General features: G+C 44.7%; 1 protein-coding gene across 1 annotated transcript; it reads right to left on the bottom strand.

Annotated features, from left to right (window-relative positions):
* Window positions 1-6,451: 6,451 nt before the first annotated feature.
* On the bottom strand, window positions 6,452-20,893 carry LOC115567663 (galanin receptor type 1). Its single transcript, XM_030394471.1, has 3 exons — window positions 19,847-20,893; window positions 19,685-19,750; window positions 6,452-10,772 (listed from the first exon to the last, which is right to left on the bottom strand). The coding sequence occupies exons 1-3, from the start codon at window positions 20,510-20,512 to the stop codon at window positions 10,452-10,454; spliced, it is 1,053 nt and encodes a 350-aa protein (XP_030250331.1). The 5' UTR covers window positions 20,513-20,893; the 3' UTR covers window positions 6,452-10,451.
* Between the last annotated feature and the right edge of the window lie 200 nt (window positions 20,894-21,093).

A 21,093-nucleotide genomic window follows, 5' to 3' on the forward strand; every position in this document is an offset into this window, starting at 1 on the left:
GCGATGTGTTGTGGTATAGATTCAAAACACGATTTTCCTGAGGATGACGGACCAGATGCTCGAGTTATGTTCACGGCAGACTAATGAACAGGAGCCTGCTTTTCTGCTCACCTTAAGAAGTCCGTCTCCCCCTCTGCTGTGACTGATGTGATCTAGTTAGTGTCCGGAACAATGCAGACAGATGCAGGCGGAGCAGCGAAAGACCCGTCAGTGACCGTCTGGGCCGAATTCAGACGTGCCTCGGACGAGATGAAATTACCGTAGAAATTGTTGTACAGCCGCGCGTTCTTTAAGGCTGCTGAACGAAGGGTCCTCTCATGGACCTACCGCGTTGCTGACGATGTGGTATTATGAAAAACCTGCGAGACGATCACATAACTCTAATGAATGGTGGCCCGGAGAGAGGTCTGCGGTCATTATGCTTCAGGTCATATCAGAGCATTAATATTCCAGCGTGGACGGTGCAGTGGGTGTTCCAATCGGGCTGACCGGGCATCCGCTGATGTCTCAGCGTCGGAGTGAAGGAGAGGGAATTAAGTCCATCATTAGGGACCTCTTCAGCCTTTGTAGCAACGAGGGCCAAAGCCTGACCTGAATACAGAGCAGCTAATTTGCTATCAGGCGTCCAGATTGTAAAGGCTGGCGTTAGGTTCAGTGTTAAACTGTGCTTTTCGACGTATCTGATCTTGAGTGTTGCTGACAGGGTCTCCCACGGGATTTAGGCCAAACTGACGGGCCAACACAGAATACAGAATACTTGCGATGGTTTAAATGAGTCAGTGAAAAATTATCTTTCTCCGTTCGCTTGCATACATAATTTGTTTTCCAAAAGAAAAGGTCCCGTTGGTAGGGGCGTGGCATCACATCCCTGTTTTGGAAAAAGAACGTACAAGTTGTTAGTGGCGAGAATTTCTGATCCCAGTTATGAGTCATTTACACAACTGTCGGGTGTGTAGTCTTTCTAATTCCTTTCAATCTTACACTTCAGTACTTTTATGACGGACTGTGACCTTCTCAACGCTCCAAAACTAGAACCTGCTGGAGCCAGCCTTGAACCCCAGCTAGCTCACAACTCATTCCACGTTATTGCAGCTGTCGATACAGCCCGACCGATGCGATTTTCACCTATTTTCTCACTTTCTCCCTGCCGAGGTGACGGCCACGATGGTCTTGGTGACATACACTGAGTGAGACGATTGAGTTGACTGAGCGGACCCAAAGCGGCCCATGGTGCCACTGTAGGGTATTTACTCCTCATTCTGTAAGGAGAGGCGACCCAATCGCCAGAATAAATGTTGGAAAATTAAATTGCAAACCATGAATATGTAGAAACTTTACATTCTTTTATGTTATATAGTCTCTTCAGGTTTAGGTTCATGTTTTTGCTGAAAATATCCACTTTGGTCGCCACGAACATGGCTGGAGATGTCACGAATTTCCATCAAAGACATCAGTCTCCTGAAAAATATCCAGAGGCTTCTTACAAACGCTGAAATATCAAGTAAAAAATATTGAGTGCTTTCTCACTTACAGATGTTGAAACACAGTCTTGAACCGTAGTCAATGGCTTGCCGGCCCCCTCTGCCTCCGAACTGAAGGTCAGGTCCTGAACATACATTGGCGACCAGGCGGGGAGAGAAAATTCAGGTTGGCATTTCATATTCATCCTCTTTAGTCGTGAGGCTCTGAGGTTGCGCGTGTCCACATGACATTTCTTTTGGTGTTATTTGGTGGTAGTGAGTCAGCCCACGCTCTCTAGTCGAGTCTGCCCATGCTGTTTCCCTAATGCTTTTCTGGGAAAAGACGTGTACATCTGGTAATTTGTTTTTCTCTCTGGACCTGAGAGCAGCGCGACACAAGCAGAAAGAAAAAAATCCTGTTGTGTGAGTCATACATTTTCACTGTCAGGTGCAGAAACATGTACAAAATAAATTAATTAATACATACAAATCAAATATTGGTTGGCGGCTCGTCTTGTGTTGTCAACATTAATTTGTTGGATTAACTTCCCTGCTGCTCCCGAGCTGTCTTTTGTTTTTGCCAGCAGCAGACACATGGTGCTTTAAGTAACATGCACTTACCCCAAATAAAGAAATTTTTATCTCACATGCTGTGCTGTGTCTCCACCAGTCATGCATCAGTCTAATTAGAAGGGCACAAGCAGTCACAGCATTGTGTTCACCTGGCAGTGAGAGTGATGGTCAGAACACTCAACGTTACGTTCAGTCCTGAGCAGAGAGGTAAAGGTGCAGTTGGTAGTATTTGGAGCAGCATGATCACCAGTGTGACAGACAACTGCTGCTATTTGCCGGCTATCGTTGGCTGTGACTAGCTTCTGTTAGCCAATTAGCTCGTGGCTCGGTTAGCTGTGGACCCGGCTTTGAAACTTGAAGAGAGAGACATGGACTGCTGGCCAAACACTTTATAACAGTTATTACTCTTGGAATATAGAGCTATTTAACGCTTACAGAAGCTTTCATTTTTTGTATGTTTACTCTCCATTTGAATGTAAACTAAGAAAAATGCTCCTTTCAAACAGTACAAAAAGTGCAGAACAGTTGGGTAGAACTCAATACACATCATGTAGTGGGAATAGGGATGAGAATGCATCAGGATTGCATCATGTTTTTGGTACACAGACTTAATTTAACAGACAGCGTGAATGCGAGCTGTGCGCGGTAGACGCTAATAGACTTGGCAAGGAAGGTCGAACTGCAGTAAATTAGGAGTTTGGGCGTTGTGGGAAACTAATGTCGGCATATGTGCATCATAATGAATAACTCCAAAGGTTAAACACAGCAATATACGCACTCGTCTCGGGGGTGACCTTTTCAATCTGGCTCCCGATTTTGATATTGCATTTCCAGTCTGCGCCGCTGCTCAGTCAAGCTGAACCTGGGCCCATTCTCGCTCTGTCAACGTCTATTAGATAGCAGACAATTCGGCAGAAATGAGGCTGCCCTGCCTGTACGTCGGTGGAATGTGTTTGGGGAGTGAGCGAGTGAGCGAAAGAGCGAATGAGAGAGCGAGTGGCGCGAGCGAGCCTCGACCTTTACAGTAAGTGTTGATCACTGCTCCGGGCCAAGTGTCCTCCCGCTGCGTGCAGCCAGAGTGCCTCGTGTCTCTAAACCCTTTTGTGCCGTTGGTGTGAGTGGCTCTAAGCTTTTGTGGCAATCTCGAGGTCTGATTATGTGATTATAAGCAACATCTCCTTTCATTCGTGAGAGGGAATCGAAGAAGCTTTGTGTGACGGATGGCCCCCCCCAAAAGACACAAGGTGAGATGAAGCCGTACTCCCGCGATCCTCCCAATTGTGTTCCTTTAATGAACGCGCAATCAGTTTGTGACGTTTCTAATGAAAGGAGTTACGAGTCATTAATTATCCCTCTGTGGAGTTCGACGTGCGGAGTGCAACCGTAGCTGTGATCTCCCTCATTAATCCCGAGCTTACTCGAGGTGATATCACCCTGGTTCTTTGTAATGCTTCACAAACTTTGAAGATTTGTGTTGCTTTGTACGAGGTCATCGGGAGCAGGAGCTGCTCCCAAGAGAGAAGCAATTGTGATAATAAGAACGCTATAAATGGCAACCGGCATCTGTTTGATTCGCACTCTTGTGAGGTATTAATCATCCTCGGAGATAAGTGGGCAGCCATAAGGCGCTGGCCAATAATAGCTGAGCAGAAACAGCCATCGCATGATAACCGCAGTCAGAAAAAGGACAGGTTCCTCTGTGGGAGTTATTCGGCATCGAGCTCGTGACAAGACGAGGAGGTGTCCGGAAAAAAACCATGTCATCATCTCTCAAAGATCTGAAAAGGTCAGAGAGAAAAACACAAGTAATGACACAATTCAAAACGCACTCGGTAACAAGAATGTTATTTATGTTTTCCCAGGGTGCTGTGTGTTTATCAGGACCTGTACGCCGTTTGGTGTCAGCCCGTCTGGCGCCGTAAAAAGACCCGGGTGAATAATGATGAATTGGGTACACAAACAGTGTGCGACTTCACACATCTAACCAGGCTCGCCCGGCAGAGCTGTGCCTTGAATGGAGTTTATTAAATTTGCCCAGCGTCAACAGAGCCGCGCTCTCGATGCCTGATCGCCCGCCGCACGTCCCGCGGTGTGTTTCGTTGCCTCGATGCTCTGTGTGTGCCGACAAAGCCAGTTTTCCGGCTGAATGTTCGAGATAATTGAGCGGCGCCGTCGGAACCGACTTTATGGAATTAGTGGGTTCATTTGTTTTCCGAGCGACTGGAACTCACTTGTGCGGACAGAGGCGACTGTTTGCGTTTGTGTCTCTGTGCGTGTGCTATCTAATGTGTCCAACTGCAGCTTTAAAAGGATGAGTTCACCCAAAAATTAAAAATTCATCCACGTCATCCACACACTCTCATGGCGACGGAAAGTCAGGTGTAGTTTCGTAGTCCGCAAAAACATTTCCGGAGCGTCGCGGCAAGCGCTCTCATACATCAGGGACACCAGCCGGGCGATGGCCTCAGACTGACATGCATCACATCAGGCTAGCAGCACTATGGTCTTTGCTTCTCTATGGTACAGCACAATGCTAAGCAGGCTATTTATCTCACAAATTAGCCTGTAGACATATAACCGGTCCAAAAGATTCCCTGTTGTTAGCCAATTTACGTTGACAGCAGAGACAGAACTGCGTTGCTCTCAAACCAGACCGGTGTGGACTAAACACAGGACTTATTACTCATTAATGGCTTCAGCGAGACAGGACAGTTTGGAAATTGGCAGGTAGTTTTTGTCACCACCTTTGGAACTACATGTGCAGACTTAAACCTGAGGGATGACTCGAGAGGGAAAGGAGAGATTAAAGAGAAATGCAATTTGGTCGCCGTTAATTGGAAAAAAAATAAGGGGTCAAGTTAATCCACGCCGACTGATCCCATGAAATCGATGGCTTAAAGAGCCTCCTTTAACAGCAGAAGAAGTGAAGGCCTGCAGGGTTAGGCGTGCGAGCCAACGGCAGGACGCGAATGCACCACATCAAACTGATTTCCAGATGCTGCAAAGTGTGTGTTGAAAGTTTGGCAAATGTCCAGTGTCTTTTCATTAAACGTAAGAAGGAATAGATGTAGAGGATTTGTTTTTTACTTTCATTTACTGCTGTCCAAAAGTTTTGACAGGTTTGTGAGGTGAATTCCTCTGTATATAATGACTTTAGCTTTTTCTTCAGAGAGCTTGAGCATTCCTTTTTAATTCATCTAAAAGTCACTGGGCAGCTCCACCAGTAAACCTCACTGCAGAGGCCAGGCTTTGGCCACTTGCTGTAGACACCACTGATAAATCTGTGGAGAACCAGGGTCGATTTTCTTGCACCTCTTGAAAAAGTGTTAAAGTGGGAGAAATAAATGAATTTGTAAAATGTTCCAGTACCAATTAAACGTGGTAACTCAGAGGTGCGATGTATATTACTCGGTCGCTCCAGCCTAGCTCTTCTAATGCAGGCTTGAGGACAGTGGTCACTGAGGAGGAGCGCAGAAAAACTCCAGAGGAGAAATTTTGTTCCCTCATCAATCAACGTTGGTTTTTGAAGGATTTTTCAATTTAGCTCATAAATCAGCGGTGACAGATTGAGACTGTCGCTCTTTTTCTTTGCCATTACTTGCTGTTCAGTTCAGGTTGAGGTCACCTTGATCCCTCGGTTACTGTACTGAACAAGTTTTGCCACTTTATTCATTTTTTTAATGTATTATTTAAAAATTAGTTTCCCGATTTGAAACCAGGAGCGCTGGAGAACGTCACCCAGTGACAGCACGCCTCATGGTTGGCAATTCCCATTTTAGTTCCCCTCCCATTTCAAACCAAGGTTGTGGATAACAATCTTGATCTTGACATTGTCTGTGACTTCTGTGGACGTTGTGCAGTGTCATTCGTGAATTTTCGCCGCGTGTCGCCTGTGTCTTTTTCCAGCCGGCTGAACAGTCCACTTGTCTGTCCACTTTGGGGTCCACAAACCAACCTCCAAATGGTAAACAGCTGTCATCTTGTCTCACTGCGACTAAAGTCTCTATTTGAGATGCATCACCAGAGTTGCCCCGAGAAAGACCCCGTCCTATTAGATACTTGCAGCACAAGGCATCATGGGAAGAGAGACTGTTTCCCCGAACCCCTTCGGGATCACCGAGTTGATTCGATGCCAGGAAGTGCACTCCACTAGGGTGTAATCAGCAAAACCCAACTCTGAGGGAACCCAACCGGTGGGAGCGTACACTGCTATTTTCTTTCTTTTGGTCACAGCCCACAGTGACAGCGAGCGGGGGTGAGGGTCAATGTTTTCTGTCAGGGAGGGGGGGCCGAACGAGAGCTCTTTTTATAGATGTGAAGGGCTCAATGAGACGTGAGACCACCCTTTTGTTTTGTTTTTTTGGTAAAGATAATCACTTGTAAGAAAACGACGAGGGACTAATGAAACTCGAGGCAGATTTTGTTTATGGAATAAAAAGATTTATTCAAGGAAATACCACACATTTACTATATTTATATAATATCTGTAGCATAGCACTGCATAAAGACACAATCAAAAGCCTGGATATATTTCAAAATGTCATCCAGATAGAGCACTTCAGAGACTTCACTGTTTCTCACATGTTGCATATCAAGCACACAAAGATTCAACAACAAGAATTATTATTTTTATTTTTTTTCCTTTTCTGGTAAATGGCTTAGTTCAACAGCACTGCTGAGTTAATACAAGCCACAAGGTTGAAGAGACACAACAGAACAACCACAGTAAACCGCACAGAGCACTGAAAGGCTGCACAAACAGTACCATCTATAAGTGAGCGAATGGATGAATAAATAACCACGTGACCCCTTCGAGAAGCCTTCACTAAGAGAGAGCACCTTTTTGTCACGTGTCCTCGCTCCGCGGCGTGCTCCGTGTGCGCTTGTGTTTGCTTTCACGTGTTCAGTGTCGTGTGCAAATTGAAATCCTCCTGAAAGTGACAGGTAATGCTTTAAAATGCAGCAAATTACAGTGTAAAAATGGTTTCCATGGAGGGTATCAGATGCACAGCGTGTACCCGTGATCAGCCGAGAGCCGAAGATCTTCTGGCTAACAGACAGATGCTTCAGATTTTGCTCACTCTTTACATCTTCATATCTGTTTTAACACTGAGATGGACAGACATGCTTAACAGTATTACTTGAGGGGATGGATGGCAGTTTGTAATAAAGGAGCTTTGTCACACACGCTCACTGTTTTCACCTGATGGAAGCGTACTGTCACTGTAAACTAATAGCCATTGCTTCAGCGGGAATTTCACATATATGTTTTTTATTTTTTTTTTTACGCGTCTTCGGCAGTGATAAATGTGATGGGAGGCTTTATGTTTTCAGGTTGTCTGTATGTCTCGCCGTCCGTTCCATTCTGGTGGATGTGATACTTCAAGAGCGCCTCGAGGGGAATTTCTTTCTCCAAATTCAAAACAAATGTCCATTCGCACTCAGGGATGAACTGATTAGATTTTGGCGGTCAGTGGTCAAGGTCACTGTGGCCTCATGGCGTCCCGTTCTTGTGAACAGGATATCTCAGAAACGCCTGGAGGGAATTTCTTCAAATTGGACTTGGACTCAAGATTTGACTATTTATCTAACTGAATTGAATTGATTTGAGTGGTTAGAGGCCAAGGTCACTCTGAACCACGAAACAAAATTTTATTGGCCATGACTCAACAATTTATACAAGTATGACAAAATGTTTTACACACATGTCTAGATGGATAAAACGAAGAGAAGACATTTTATATCAGAAAGGTCAAACGTCGACTCAACTGTGCCAAAAAATGTTCTGGTCATTATTGATGAATCATCAATATTATGGCGGCCGGTTGGGTCAACGACCCACAAGCGGCTCTAACGACTCTGCAACTCCCCTCCAGCTAACTGAAGTAGCCTCTTGGATGAGAGCTGAAACTGAAACAAGTCCAGTTGGCTTGGATGATACAGCACTTAGAATTACCATGACCTGGATGACTGAAGAACATTCAGCAACATGCTCTGGTCATTATTCAACAGCACAGCTCGGGAACATCAGCTGGACTGGTACACAGAGGGATATTACTACCTAACTCTAGTGTCAGTTGGTTAAGACAGATACACTGAAATTAACAGCTCCTTAATCATTATGTGCTGTTATATGGCACTGCTCAGAAATATGTCTAGTTTCTTTATTAACATCAGTTTTGATTGTCTGAACAGTTCCTAAATTGGATCCCAAAACTACATAACTACTCCCAAGCATTTTAATATCAATTTAAACTATATTTCTGGCAACTATATTTCCTGTCTTGGTATCTGAAAAAAATGTCAGAACATCAGTTCTACCCACAGCCATCAGTTGGATGGCATTGTTAGAACCTACCCATCTTTGAAATCAGCTTTCATTTTGATCTGAACTACTCAAACGCAGACATAGAAACACCTGAGAAGGTAATCACAACAGTTTCCGTGGTACTTCCCGATGCAAAATCTTATTCAGGAACACATTTTGTCATGATGACATGAGCACTGTTCTCCTGGCTGACAGCTCTGAGCGTGCAATAACGGATGTGTTAAATACCAGTTAGTTGAAAGCATGGTGCGGCTCATCAAGGCATTAAAATGTACCTTGTCTCTGTTGTCTGTATGCGACGTCACGGGCAGTGGCAGAATATAAGTATTTGATGACATATCTGTACTGATATAGGTACCTTATGCAGTATGCATGATGTTAGTACCATACATATTCTAAATATTTACACTGTAAGTTGTGCAGCGAAATAAAATTAAAAAAAATGGCATTCTCTGTTAGAAATACATTCTTTTGTACATGTGCTCTTTAAATTGGGTATTTTAAAGCGAACACCATTTGTGTTCCACTTGAGTTTCATTCACCAAATGCGTTACAGTCCCTCCCATTGTGATATGTGTCCGCCACGATCTCGCCAACACGAAGACATGTCCGTGCAAGTGGGCCACTTAACAGAAAGTTCTTCAGTCCTGCATGGGCGTGAATGAGAATCACCCTCTGTACAGTCTGCACTATAGTGAGCAAAGGCATCAACTGCACCTCCTCGGCTCTGTCCTTGACATCCATCTGAGCTCCTCACAGACAGAGAGAATGAGAATGATTGCTCTGATTAGGGGCCTCCTCTCCGCTGTTAATCAGGCTCGACCCCCTCCTTGAAACGTGGGTCGCCTGACTTCAGGAAAATCCGCACAGAGCTTAACGTTTCATCCTTTTCCTTAAGGGGTAAATGAAGGACGCGAAAAACATTCCTTGAAGTCCACAACTTCCAAAGATGCACGCAAGAAACTGATGCGATGCTGTAGATCCAAGTTAAAGGTCTCATATTGATTTTTGTTTGAATATACTGAGGTAAAGCTACTGTGTGGAGGCTTGGCACATCACAAACATATGGCATACAACATCAGGATCTCCACAGGATCTCTTGTTCGATTGTTTTGCGAGGACTGAGCTCGATATGTTGCACGGCCCGGCTCGGTCACACCGCACAGCACACACTCTGTTCATGTAGTATAACAGCCAAATATACTGTAGTGAGGCTTCTACAGGCATACATTAGCCTCAGTGTCTGTAATATTTACAACCAAATCTGTTCAAAAAGGAGGATTTATTTATACTGAGTGCAATGACAATGGTTGGTCATTTTCTAGCAGCCACGACACAATTCTCAACAACTCCGGAACTCCACACCCACACGCCGCATCCTCCTGGAGAAAGAGGAAAACAAACTGTCGTGCGAGCCTACAGTTCGGAGGGAACGAAGCCTTCATTTTGCTCTTGAATTTGTTGCAAAGCACTCAAACTTAGTTTTTTTTTTTTTTTTTAAACACCTAACCCTAACTTTACCTTGTGACGTTGTAATGTAAGTCAAAATAAAGACTGACTTACGTTAAACCTGAAAAACACCATTTGCGCTCAGATGCAAATGTCACTTCAGACAGGGACTATATATCCCATTTGGCCTGGGAGCTGAAAGTCTTGCTGGGGAGAAGGAGGTCCAGAATACACTTCTAAACCTGCTGCCGCCGCGACCCCAGGGTAAGCAAAAGAAAATGGATGGATGGATGGTTGGATGGATGGATGGATGGATGGATGGACGGACTTTAGACAGAGGATTATTTTCCTGAGTTTCAGACTCCGTGGGTTATGAAAAGAGGCGATGCTGGAGACAGACACTGATCAAAGACGCAGTAATAACGTCCCGCAGCCACCGCGGCTTCGTCCAGGTTTAATGAACAGCGCTTATGTGGCACAGTACAGCTGCAGCAACATCAAAGCAGCCACACTTAGCTGCATCAAAAAAAGTCCACACACCCACTCGATGAATGACGGCTTCCCCACTACGACTTGGCGCTCTGTTTTCAGTGTGACCGTCGCCATATTTCACTTTCATGCCAAACGCCACGCGCCGGCAGTCAAACATTGGTGCAATTAGTCGAGGGCGGCGTGTCCGCTTTGCTCCGGATCTCCTTGATGTCGTTGAGCGGGGAGTCGCTGCTTCCGATCTGACATTTGAACACCTGCTTGTAAGCCTTCCTGAAGTTCTCGGACAGGAAGGCGTAGATGACCGGGTTGACAGATGAGTTGCTGTACGCCAGGCAGTGGGCGGCCACGCGCAGCACGAAGGAGGCCTGGTTCAGCGGGAAGGTCCCGAACTCCACCCACAGGTGGACGACGTGATGAGGGAGCCAAGAGAGGCAGAACACCACCACCACCACAAGGACTGTCTGAGCAGTCTGGGAGCCACAGATTAGGAACAAAGAGGAGAAAGAGAGAGATGTTAGTGCCCTCAGGGATGACATTAATAATGTACTCAGGTTAGACTCTTTTTCAGGATAAAGGAATAAAGTAAGGCATTTTGAGAGGTGAATGCTGAAGAGAACTTTCATCTCTTATTATTCTGCTGCTGCTCTACCAGTCTTTACTTGTATTCCAACTTGTGCCTCGACACACCAACACTTAGCAATGTCCCATCCGTGGGCTACAGATTAACCTTGCTAGAGTGAACTTTAAAGGGAAAAGGTTCAAAGGATAAGTTCCACCCTCATGACAGGTAAAGACATTTCTTGAGGTTTGCAGCAATACAGTGTTGCAGCATTTTCTTAAACAACTGAAGTAGCTGGGTGACTTAACAAAAATGGCTCCATAGCTCATACACAAGTTCCCAAATTGATTTTGAAAATGGTAGTTAGTACACCCTCAATAGGCGGTCGAGCTTGTGCACCCCCTTCATATGCGGTGGGTGCTAGCGCTTTTATCTTAGCAGCTACAGTGAAGATTTTGGCTTAAAAGAGCCAATGAATAACATCCATTCAAATCGATCTGGGATCTCCAGGTTTCCAGAGACTTTGATAACGTTGGTATGGAGCCAATTTATATTTTTCCGTTGTGCTTTTTACTTTTTAAAACAAAAATGCCCATCTACCTCAGTTGTTTAGGATAATGCAGCAACACCATTTTGCTGTCAAACTCCAGGAATGGTTTGTGGACGACAAAACTTCACCACAACTTCGGATTAGCTCGAATGCAATGACGCTGAGTACAACAGTGACTTACTGATATTTAATGGTATCATTATGCATTCTTAGTAAATTGTTAGCATAGTGCTTACAATTTACTTAGAATGCAAGAATGATATAAATGTATCTTTGTGTAAGGACTAAGTTAGGCAAACGTGGCAAAAAATATGCCTCTTTACACTTCCAGCCGACTCTGAGCAACATATGAATTCAGTTGGAGTCACATTTTTGGAAATCTGGTGAAGGTAAGTGCAAAATCCACTCTCCTTGGAGCTCTGTTTTGGTTTCACCAAGCGCTAAGAAAAAAATAGCTCACTCTGTAGCCGCTTTGTTCACCAGTCAGTCACAAATCTTCACAAGGTCTATAATAACTGACCAAAACAATGGGCTAAAAGACACACGAGTGTCCTTTAATCCTGAGGGAAACTGCAGATTTGGTAATAATTTGCTATGAGTTGGTTACATTGAGTGACTCCTTTCACCTTACCTTATGTTTGATCCATTGTTAACATTAAATTAATAACAAGTGAGCTTTCACTGATGGAATGAATGTTCGCTGTGCTGCAGTTCGTTCTTAAGGCAATAGGTACACAGTAAATCCATTTGCATTCATCTTCATACTCATTCGGGCCTTATGAAACCCTTAATTGTATTACGTTAAACTGATCAGCATAACAAGAATCAATTTATCCTACTGCCACTTCACCCAGCAGATCAAGCTGCAATCATATGAATGAACTGATAATGAAGCAAATGCTCTCAAACTCATGGGCAGAAAGAAAACAATGTAAACATGTCTACCGCATGAAGTAAATCTCATACCGATCGTGTGAATACAGAGCTACGTATCAGGCTAAAGAATCTGTATGTCTGTACTGAAGCATCTTTAACGTTCAGTTGGGCCTTTAATCGTTCAAATGCACTCTTATGCAGTTGTCATATCGAACCTACCCTCAAAAATAAGACACAATTAAACACGGCGTACTGAAAATAATGACACGTTTAAAATAAAATGTGGCAAGTTAATGGGACCATTATGGCAAATCAATTTTGTGTTTGATGTCATTACTTCAGGCAGGACTATCAGCGAAGCCAAAGGCTACAGCTGGAAAGTGTCGTCACAAAATCTAATTACATGCTGCCTTGATCGGCAGATTCCAGAGCGTATTAGCTCCCATCATAGAAAAAGAAAAGCATACTGAAGATCATGAGGTTAATTAGAAATGCAGCCTTCTCTGTACATTTGTTGTTGTTCAGGAACAGTGAGAATGAATAAAAGATGCCACAAACCGAGCAGGGATCGCCACAGGAAGAACCACACCGAGAGAATAATAAATGCAGCGTATCACGAAATGGAATGAATGCTGTCATGTCGGGAAATGATAACATATACATACGGACATCTGACTGATGCAGGCCTGTGATGACCAGTGTTGAATTACAGCTACCGTACTGAAGCTGCCATAGTAACCAGAGTCTACGAGGACCAACTGAATCTGATTTTCAGTCCCACTATTTCTACTTGAGGAGCAAAGGGAAAACATTTCTTTCACACAGATTGATGATGTGCCGCATCAATTCTGTTTCATCTTGTTCCAGCACTTCACTGAAGAGCTATCACAACTGTATTAAGTGAAATGTTCCAACATGGACACTTTGACTGCTCTATTTTTGTCTAATATAAGTTGCAAAAGTCTCAAGTGTTGTGTAATACATGACAATTGCGTGTCGCTCTCAGAAAGTTACACTTCTGTGGTTTTTGAATAATGCTCGTCAGCACAGCATGGGTTCGTAATGAGGGACAGACAAAGGGGGTTTAAGATGTTTCATCTGTTTGGGTTTTTTTCCAACAAAAAGTACAAAAAAGGCTGTCAGAAAAATGGAGAATCAAAAAGTAGGTGGTGAACTGGTGAACATAAAGTGAACTGGTGAATATAAAGGGGTATTTTAAGAGCCAGGTATTTATTTCAGCTGCTGATGGACACCAAAGCAGACCTAGAGGGAGAGTGAATGCTGGATTTACATTTAGAATGCTTATTTGCTCTGTGTCTGCTGGTTGTATATAATGTGCTGCACGAATGAGTCTTCATACCCAAAAATGCATGAGTCAGCATTTTCTCACTTCCCTGCCTTTAAGCTAATGGGTCTTCAGAACGAACTGTCGGTTAAGATGCCTGAAATAAGGTCTGTGGTAAACACAGGCTAAAGAGTTTAACATAAACACTGAAGTCGTTGCTTACACTAGCTAACGTATTATTTACACTTCAAATCCATTCAAAGTGGTGTTCATCTGTGAAGATCGTCCTGCTGAACAAAAGTGTACCTATCATAAATTGGTGTTTGCCAGTATTTTGAATTTTAGTTGAAAAATCCCATAGGCTCGCTGGCTCCCAGGTTAGCACGCAAAAACAAAGTTGCATCCCGTTGCAGCTGTTTGCTAACGTGTTCACATCACCAATATTCACAAAGATATGATTGTTGGTGAGTGTTATTGTTGTGTTTACAGCTTATTGCGCTGCTCCCAAGTGGCTCACAACATGTAGGTTAAAGGCCCAGTGTGTTGGACATCTAGCAGTGAGTTGACCATTTAGAACCAACTGAACACCCCTCGTCTCACCCTGCCCTACAGCGGTCCCCTACATTTCAAAGTCCCTCTCTTGGGTCAGTGTTGGATTTGTCCATTCTGGGGTTTCTGTAGAGGCATGGTAGACTCAGGTGATTGTATGATAAAACCTTCACATTGGACCTTTAAGTGAAAGGAACACTAAAGAAAAGTCAGCATGGTAAGAAGCACAAGCAAGTAACAAAGGTTGTAATCTGAATTTCCTGGAGCACAAAGAGTGAACTTTTCAACCATGGCTTAAATAAATGAACTGTAGGTACAGTTGTTGCCTCAAGCTCTCACCGATAAGGAACCTAAGAGTGATGATAACCTGTCAGCGCAAAAGTTTAATCCCGCTGGTTAAATCCTTCAAAGTCGGCTCCTCACAGCTGATTGCAGTATTGATCAGTTTGACAAACCTGTAATGAAACTGCACCTTATCGATCATGTCAGAGTGGAACGCCACACACCGGACCCTATCCAATTTTAAAGGTCAGTATTGGCCTGAGATATCAGCGCGACCATAATACACAAGAGCATACGCGCACGATCACATGCACACGCACACAAACACACACACAGGCTCAGTAGTCGTGGAGAGAGGTTCCCACAGCTTCACTCGAGCTGTGCCTTATGTTAACACATTGATATCTCCACCTCGACCCTCTAGGAGCAATCAGTTAGCCTAATATAAACACCAGCAACACCGCGGGAAGAAAGAACTAATGAAAATCCTGCCTTTTAGCCTCTCCTCTCCCGCCACACTGTCTATACTTGAACCCCTGCTGTTTTCAAAGCTGTTAGCCGGCCCCTGAGTCACACAAGACATTTCCACTCGAGGGAAACACAAACGGAAAAACAACATCAAAGGGTAAAAATAGTTATCATGATGTGATGTGCTCTGCAATCATTTATTCCATAAATAACAGGCTACGTGGAGGTTTAAAACTCGTCAACACATTTCCGGGAAACCGAAAAATATTTCAGCTACCAAAAAAAACAAAAACGGCAGTGATCATCACCAGGTTTTGACCTGATCGGAATAAAAGGGGTCTCTCTACAGCAGTTTGCTGTCCGACAAGGTGCCAGCTCCTCAAAGGGTCGCGGCGTTAGATGGCAGCTTCAGCGGATGAGGATGCACTGCAGGCGCCGCTTTAAGACCACGAGCGAAGCCATTCATGAATTGCTGTGTGATGTTGAGTGACACTGTAAATTAATTCAGTTAGCGCTAAGTTATCACTCTGTTGCCTTAATTAGCAGTCCCCATTTTCGGTTTACAGATGCCGTTAAACAATTTCGAGATGCCTTGCCCAAATACTCATTTTGGTAATTATATGTAACCATCTGTGTGCTCCGGCTGGCTGCCTGACTGACTCGTATCACTGAGAGAGAAAATTCCTATGACACTCATTATTGGCTTTTTAACCTCTGACAATCCATTAGAGACGTTATCGTCTGCCAAGTAAAATTAACTCCAACTCTCTGGTATTCCCGAGAACATGAAACCAAAACCCTTAAATCCAAAAATAACAATATCTAAGTCTTTCTTCTGTCTTACAACAACATAAAACCCAAAGGAGGATACAGATTTATGGAAATGGGTTCGTCAAGTCTTTGCACAATGTTTTTCTGACAGATTAAGGAAGACTTATGACGATCCTTTTTTTTTTATTGGAGAATCGGCTTTTAAAGTATCTCATTTCACTTTCAGAGGCTGTCTGATTCCCACTGCGGGTGCCTGAGGGTGATAAAAAACTTTGTCTAGATGTATTTCACAACAGCAGTGGGAGTAACCTTGCTCTGCCCAGCTGCCACTGAGGTTATATTTCACAGGCCGGCTGATGAGCTGCTGAGACCGGAGCGAGCCACACGAGCTATCGATTAAACGCTTTCTTCAACAAACTCCCTTCGCTCTCCACCGAGGACACTGCTGTGTCTATGTGTCTCCTTCGATTTCCATCTGTGGCTTACACGTCGTATCTCCTCGTGCTTAAACCGCACACAGAGAGGCACCTGCAAACATGACACCAACCTTGTGATAATATTACTCTTTTCCTTGAGATAATCTAGTTTAGGCTTGAAGGAATAGCTGTTATTTCGGGAGATAAGCCTAATTTGCTTTCCTGATGAGAGTTGCATAACAGACTGAAATCACCTTCCATGGCTGTATAAGGAGAATTGGATACAGTGCCAGATGCAGGGGCCCGTCATATGAAAGTTTTTCATTGTTGGCCCGGATCTGATGTGACTTCCTGGGTATAAATTAGCCACAGCTTTCGTGTACCATCCACTATTTGGCACCCATAATACCCAAAACGTCCACCAGCCGAGCCAACTAACTTCCACTGTAGCCCTACGCTACACTTGAATGTAGATCAAAAAGATTCAGTCGTGTGGCCCTCATTGACTATGCAAATGTTATCAGACTAAATGGGTCAAATTCTGATGGTGAAACGAGTCTTTTCGCAGGAAGAAGTGAAAATATATCTGCAGTTTTACAGTCGCGTCTTTCACAACGTAAGTGTGAAAGAACTGGTGTTTTCCTGGGGGCTTGTCTCTCTTATGTCTGCACAGTAAATATATAAAGCCACATCCAGGAGACGGTTAGCGAAGGTTTGCATGAAGTTTGGAGAAGAAACAGCTAGATGACTCTGTCCAAAGGGCGAATAGAATAGTCTGCTTACTGGCACATCATAAGGTACAAGTCGTGGTCTTATGGACGGTGAGGGGAGGGACTAGGCTATATCTTGACCAGGAGCAGTGACTTCCTAAAGTCTCCGGTTGCCTGGCTATCTCATGTTAATACCAAGACTTCATGAAGTCACTGCTCCTGGTCAGGAAATAGTCCCTCACACAACCGTCCATAAGACCACAACTTGTTTTTAGACTTTGGTTTTTATTTGACGTCGCTGTCCTCCCTCTCTTCGCTGCTTGCTGTCTGAAAGCACCTTGAGAGGTGCAAGTAGGCAGACCTTTCAAAAAAGTGGAATTACAACGGCACGTGATGCACAGGGGTCCAAAATGACTTTTTTTTACCACCTTACACTATAAACGACACCACTGTTATTCTGTAGATACATTTTTTGGAACATTGTCTCACCATCAGAATTTGATCCATTCGGTCTAACAACATTTAAAAGGCCAAGACGGGCCACGCGATTAAATCTTTTTTTATCGACTTACAAGTTAGCGCAGGGCTAAACCGGAAGTTAGCTGGCTGCTTCACTGGAAGTCCTCGGAGAGTATGTTTAACGGACGCCACACAGCGGAACATGCGCAGAAAATCTGGGTAATCCAAACCCAAGAACCCAAAAAACCTGGGCCAACACTGAGCAACTGTCCCCGCCTCCGACACTTGGACCAAGTCTTGTTTTCAGACATGGGTTTTCAATCGATGTCAAGTATTGTGCGTTGTCTTGTCGCGCACTTGAATGAAGCGCTTCTGTCCACTCTAACCCTTACAGCATCACAGTGCAGAGTGCAGATAAAGCAGCCAGGGAGCTGAGTCATCTTTGCACCTGCGACAGGACAGGTGTCAGAATGGGTTTCCTGTAGAAAATAGCAGCACCTCCACTTCGATTTCACACCGAGGAAGGAAGTGACAAGACCTGAAGCCCGAACTGTGAAATAGCATTTGTCTCCAATCAAAGCGCTGGCTAAAACTAACAAGGAAGCGGCTGATGTATTTGCTTCCTAAAGTGCATGTATTAATAATTGCCCAGTGATTGTACAGGGAACATACAATGCCATACTGCACATTAGCTTTTCTAATCATTAAACACTGTTCTGGACACGCTGCCAAGGAAACACTGATTTTGGCACTGGCTCCACACATGTGTATTCATAAACATGTAAATCTGCACGTTGCAGCTTTCAACGTAAAAAAAAATAAATAATGTACAAGAGATCAGGTTCTCACAGCGTGGAGCTGTTGATATGCTGCTCAGATTTAATTTGTGTGTACAAACAGCCTGTTCTGACACTAGTTATTGTTTAACAGAAGCTACACTGCCATGGTAATTTATGCAATACAGGCTGGCTTTAACGCGCTGTTTGCCGACCGTTTATCACAGAGCTGTCAGCGCTACGCCAGCCGTGTGCACAGTAAATCATCAGAACATTTGAAATTCCTCTTTCACCTTCTGCTGTGAGCAATAAGGATGTAGTGAGGGGGTGGCGGGGGGACACATGTGGGCACAGTTACATGCCCATCAGTCCCCAGAGGTCTGTGGTTGAGGGGCATAAGGTGATGTCAGATCGCACTGCTGAACTTGACCAGCTGTGCAGAACAGTGGACAGGCGGACGGATCTGCAATCAAACAGGCGGCAGCATTATAACCAGCTCTCTGGGAAGCCAAACGACATCCAGCCGCAATAATGAGGGCGAGATGACAGTTTGATTGCACACAGCCTATTTGGCCACTTTTTCTCCAGTGTGCCGGTTGACAGTAAGGATTATGAAGTTTGCGTTAATCGTTCTGGCCCCAAGGAGAAGCAGAGACGGCGGGAATGGTTTCCTCTGACTGGTTGTTGAATGGGAGGAAACGTTGCTACAAGACTGAGTGGTCCCTTGGTGTGTGCGACTGTGGGGTCAGTGTAGCAGTGACATACATCCTCCTAAAGGCCGGGAACACTGGCACCCTGCTTTGAATGGAGCCGCGTGTCAACAGAAGAAAAAAGGCTGAAGGCTGCCGTGAACTGCACTGATCTAAATTTAAACCTTTGGGCGCCTTTTCTTGCAAATATGAGATGGGGGCCTTATTTACCATCATCATCATCCTAATTTGCAACAACATCATCCTCATCCTCATCATCATCATCATCATGGCAGATGATGTTGTTATAAAAGGTTCAGATGGTCACTTGTAGGGGAAATGTATTGCTTAAATCACCGAAAAAACCCACAATGAGCATTTTCCTGTGATTTGCAGACACTTGTACCATTTGACAGTCACATCTTTTGTGATTTTAAGACTGACCGGTCCCTTGTTGAATAACCTGCACAGGGCTGTGGGTCCGTGTAGCAGTGACACTTATCTTCCTGAAGGCCACAGACACTGACACCCTGCTATGAATCGAGCTATGTGTCAGCAGAACAAAAGGCTGCGGCGCAGAGAGCCGTGAAATGCACTGATCAGGATAGGTGGAGTGTATTTTCAGCGACGGTACAACTTCTGGGAGCTTTTTCTCTTGATTCCATCATCATCATCATGGCAGATATTGGTGTAATAAAGGGCTCAGGTGGTCACTCGTAGGGGACATGTATCACTCAAATCACCAAGAATGGGCATTCCCAGTGACTTAAGCAATACTTACAGGCACTTCTACCATTTCACAGTCATATTTTTCATGATTTTAAGTCCAGGAAATAGCTCTACAGTAATTCAACAGGTGATAAATCTCCCCATTGTGCATGATATCTAGTGTTTATTCAATACCTGTGACCGATTACAGCCTGTCATATGGCTGTATTCCATGATATACGCACCCCACTTCCCATCCCTCCAAAGGACAGCTCCACACATACCTTTTTCTTTGATGCCTCTGACTTTTTGGACATGTTTCTTAGCTTTTTGTGCAAGTGGTTTAAAACCTGTAAGCAAAGAAAAAAGAGGAAACTTGCGGTTTTTTGTACAGTTCAGTCATTTTTAGAATCATCACAACGACCCAGGTGGACAGCTGCTCTTACCTTTGCGTAACAGAAGGTGATGAGCAGCAAGGGCAAAACGTAACCAAACACAAACGTGCAAACCACGTAGACCTTCTTCTGGTTTTGAGATGGCCACACTTCCCAGCAGAAGGTGTGATTCTCTCCCCTGTGGAAAATGTTCTGGTAGTACATGACAGGCGCAGCCATGGCCAGGGAGAGCGCCCAGATCACCACCACTCCGATCAGAGCGTGCCTGGCCACCCGGATGGAGGAGGACTTTCTGGAGTGCACGATGGCGATGTATCGGTCCACGGACATGGCAGACAGGGTGAAGATGCTCACCAGCATGGACACGGTGAAGAAATAGTGGATGAATTTGCAGATGAATGCGCCCAGGACCCACGTCGGCATCATGTAGATGGTGGACTGGAAGGGGATGCAGAAGAGCAGGTAGGAGAGGTCCGCGATGCTCAGGTTGAGGATGAATATGTTGGTGGTGCTCCGTGGCTTCCCCGGTTTGCTCCGGGCCAGCACGGTGATCACCATGGAGTTGCCCAGGACGCCGAGCGTAAAGATGAGCCCGAAAACCAGCAGCGTGATGAAATTATCCGTGCCGATGCCGAACAAAAGTTTCTGGTCCTCTTCATCCGCTCTGCTGATGTTCCACAGCTCCTCAAAGAGCCACGCGGAGTCGGTTAAGTTCATGATTTCCTTTTTTTCCCACTTTAGATTAACTTGAAACTTTACCAAAATGGCCTATGGGAGGTGTGTGTCACGCTGCTGCTGCTGCTGCTTCATGGCACAGTTTTAAGCGCACGGTTTGTCGGTCCGGCGCGTCTCCATGAGCGCTCCTCCAGACAATTTGTCCTTGTTTGGATATTTACCTCTGTTTTATCCGTATGCATCACATTACCAATATGTGTATACACATCTCCCAGAGCCGTCCAGTTGTCGGTACATTCATCAGTCTCGCCGCTGCGCGTCTTGGCGTCTCTACTTCTGCGCACCCGATGTGTGCGCTCCGACCGCGCTGCTCCACTCTGTGGACCATTTCTCCGCGCCTGGACTTTCCCCCCTCACATTATAGCAGGGGCTGGGCTGTGCCGTTCACGTCAGCACCTAGTATACCACCCCCTCAAGAAGTGGTGAAAAAAACGTGAAATATTTATCTGGGTACGTTTTGTCCTGAAACAATTCCTACAGGCTGCAATTCCAATGTCAGGGACCAATTCTGTTTTCTTAGTCCGGCTCATTTAGTTTTGAAACAGTGTGGTTTGTGAGCAAAT

Source organism: Sparus aurata, chromosome 17 (genome assembly GCF_900880675.1).
Source record: "Sparus aurata chromosome 17, fSpaAur1.1, whole genome shotgun sequence".
Classification (NCBI taxonomy): domain Eukaryota; kingdom Metazoa; phylum Chordata; class Actinopteri; order Spariformes; family Sparidae; genus Sparus; species Sparus aurata.

Bases quoted from the DNA above. Each gene is read 5' to 3' on its own strand.
- LOC115567663 (XM_030394471.1), bottom strand. From the start codon at position 20,512: ATGAACTTAACCGACTCCGCGTGGCTCTTTGAGGAGCTGTGGAACATC. The intron at 19,751-19,846 runs GTAAGAGCAGCT...CTTTGCTTACAG, and splicing joins TCACCTTCTGTTACGCAAAG to GTTTTAAACCACTTGCACAA. The intron at 10,773-19,684 runs GTATGTGTGGAG...TGTGGCTCCCAG, and splicing joins CAGAGGCATCAAAGAAAAAG to ACTGCTCAGACAGTCCTTGT.